The sequence below is a fragment of the Mercenaria mercenaria genome, chromosome 14 (assembly GCF_021730395.1).
Source record: "Mercenaria mercenaria strain notata chromosome 14, MADL_Memer_1, whole genome shotgun sequence".
Classification (NCBI taxonomy): domain Eukaryota; kingdom Metazoa; phylum Mollusca; class Bivalvia; order Venerida; family Veneridae; genus Mercenaria; species Mercenaria mercenaria.
Window position 1 is genome coordinate 18,709,461 of NC_069374.1, and position 2,119 is coordinate 18,711,579.

The 2,119-nt window shown below is 36.6% G+C and overlaps 1 protein-coding gene across 1 annotated transcript; it reads left to right on the forward strand.

The window, feature by feature from the left end:
• The first annotated feature begins 250 nt into the window (after positions 1-250).
• On the forward strand, positions 251-1,864 carry LOC123526646 (uncharacterized). The gene is made up of 2 exons (XM_045305893.1): positions 251-296; positions 1,233-1,864. The coding sequence occupies exons 1-2, from the start codon at positions 251-253 to the stop codon at positions 1,862-1,864; spliced, it is 678 nt and encodes a 225-aa protein (XP_045161828.1).
• Positions 1,865-2,119: the final 255 nt, after the last annotated feature.

The window sequence follows — 2,119 nt, forward strand, 5'->3', positions numbered from 1 at the left end:
AATAGAAAAACGACTTGCATTCAATATCTCTAATTTGGTTGCTCCTATTGGCAGCAAACTTGGTGTGTAGATCATATCAAACACAAAGATTCGGAATGTATTTAGGGATTACTCGGATCAAGGTCGCTGTTACCTATAATAGTAAAATATGTATCTGTTCAAAAACTTTACTTTGGAATGAGATAACTTCATTAATCTGCAGGGTTTGAAAGTTCCTCTGTGACGCAGTGGTTTACATCGTTGGGCCAACATGGTCTTTGGTGCTGTGGAACTGACGGCTCGCAGTTCAAAGCCCAGTAAGAGTCTAACTTTTTGTGATAAAATCACTTTGTGCCTTTTGATAAAGATCACACAAACACACATTTTTTTTAAATAGATTTTCACAGCAATCATTATAAAGGTGGTTTTCAGACGATAACTTTGTTTAGGATTGACCTACTGTCACCAAACTTGATGAGTACCAAACTTATGTGAATAATTGGCTATGGGTTGCATTTGGGGTCAATAAAAATAGAAAAATGGTATATGCTCAATATCTTTCGTATGGGTAAACCTATTGTTAGCAAACAGTGTTTAGATAGATTTTATCAAAGACAGAGGTTTGGAATACATTTGGGGATCATTCGGGCCAAGGTCTCGGCTGCTAAAAATAAATAACTGCTCCCGGAGATTAACTTAATTCATATTTATACATCGAAAGTTCCACCGTGTTGCAGTGGACAAAAACATTCATCTACATGTAGTTTACCATTTATGATACAATATGAACAAGCCGCAGTTCAAATCCAGGTCTGGGTCTTCCTCTGTCATAGGGTCAAGGTGAAATTAATAACTTTAGTCAGGAATTACGTAATGCACTGACACAACTGTTTGTTATATCTGTTCTTCAAAAAGACAGGACGGATGCAGTAAAACATGCATAACAGAACATGACCCTTTTTAAACAGAACCTGTTGGTGTGGTGCAAAATCTGAAAACAAGGCTTTCTTGAAATGTCTGCATTTCTTGTTATCTTAAAATTGAGTGAGATTTTTTAACTTAGTTCTTACACTTAGCAAAAAATATGTATGATTAAGAAATTAAGCATACATTATTGCAGTCGATAAAGTGTTCCTATTGTGTCTGTACCTGTGTCCTAACAAATTGATCATACACGAATCCAATTTCTTTTCACTACACGATAAAAGTGTAGTGGAAATCCGTTTTTGATAAAATTAACATTTCTTTTGTAGATGCAAAAGACACAATAGCCGAATTAAACGAAGCTATTGTATCGTACCAAGAGTCTGCTGATGGTACAAACTACATACGCTGGGGACGGACCACTTGTCCTAGTACAGCATTTCTGGTATACGAAGGATTCGTTGCTGGAGCTCACCATTCTCATAGCGGAACTGCCGTCAATCCATTGTGCCTGCCTATGGACCCTATCTATGACAAAACTACTGATGGTTTTCAAGATGCTGGTATCATTTATGGGGCTGAATATGAAACTAGCTCATACAGTGCTTGGAACTATCTCCATGATCATGATATTCCATGTGCAGTTTGTCGCATTCCTCGTAATAACGTCCTCATGGTGCCTGGAAGAAACGAATGTCACCGTAACTATACCCTGGAATATAAAGGCTACCTGATGTCAAGTTACAAGAATCACCAAGCGTCTGAATTCGTATGTGTTGATGAGCAACCGGAAATAATACCAGGTACACATGAGAGTGATAATGGCAAACTATTCTATTTTGTAGAAGGGTCATGTGGCTCACTACAATGTGACCCATATAAACACGGCTGGGAGTTTACATGCGCCGTGTGTTCGTTTTCAACCAGTTCTAGGCATACGAGGTTACAGCCGTACAATTGAACTCACTCGAAGATATATCTTTAATTTATTGTATATTTAGACTTTTGTTTGTTTAATATTCTTCACTAGTGGATTTTTTTTTATATCTTTTTAAGCTCTAATTTCAGATACAAGGTAACAAGGACTCAAGGATACTCCAAGAATTAATAATGAACTCCACGCTCTCAACAACAATTACACATTTTGATATCTTGGTTCTGTTTCCTTTAAATGTAAAATGAACATGATAATATTAATTCTAAATACTTTGATTTA

Bases quoted from the DNA above. Each gene is read 5' to 3' on its own strand.
- LOC123526646 (XM_045305893.1), top strand. From the start codon at position 251: ATGGTCTTTGGTGCTGTGGAACTGACGGCTCGCAGTTCAAAGCCCA. The intron at 297-1,232 runs GTAAGAGTCTAA...TTTCTTTTGTAG, and splicing joins GGCTCGCAGTTCAAAGCCCA to ATGCAAAAGACACAATAGCC.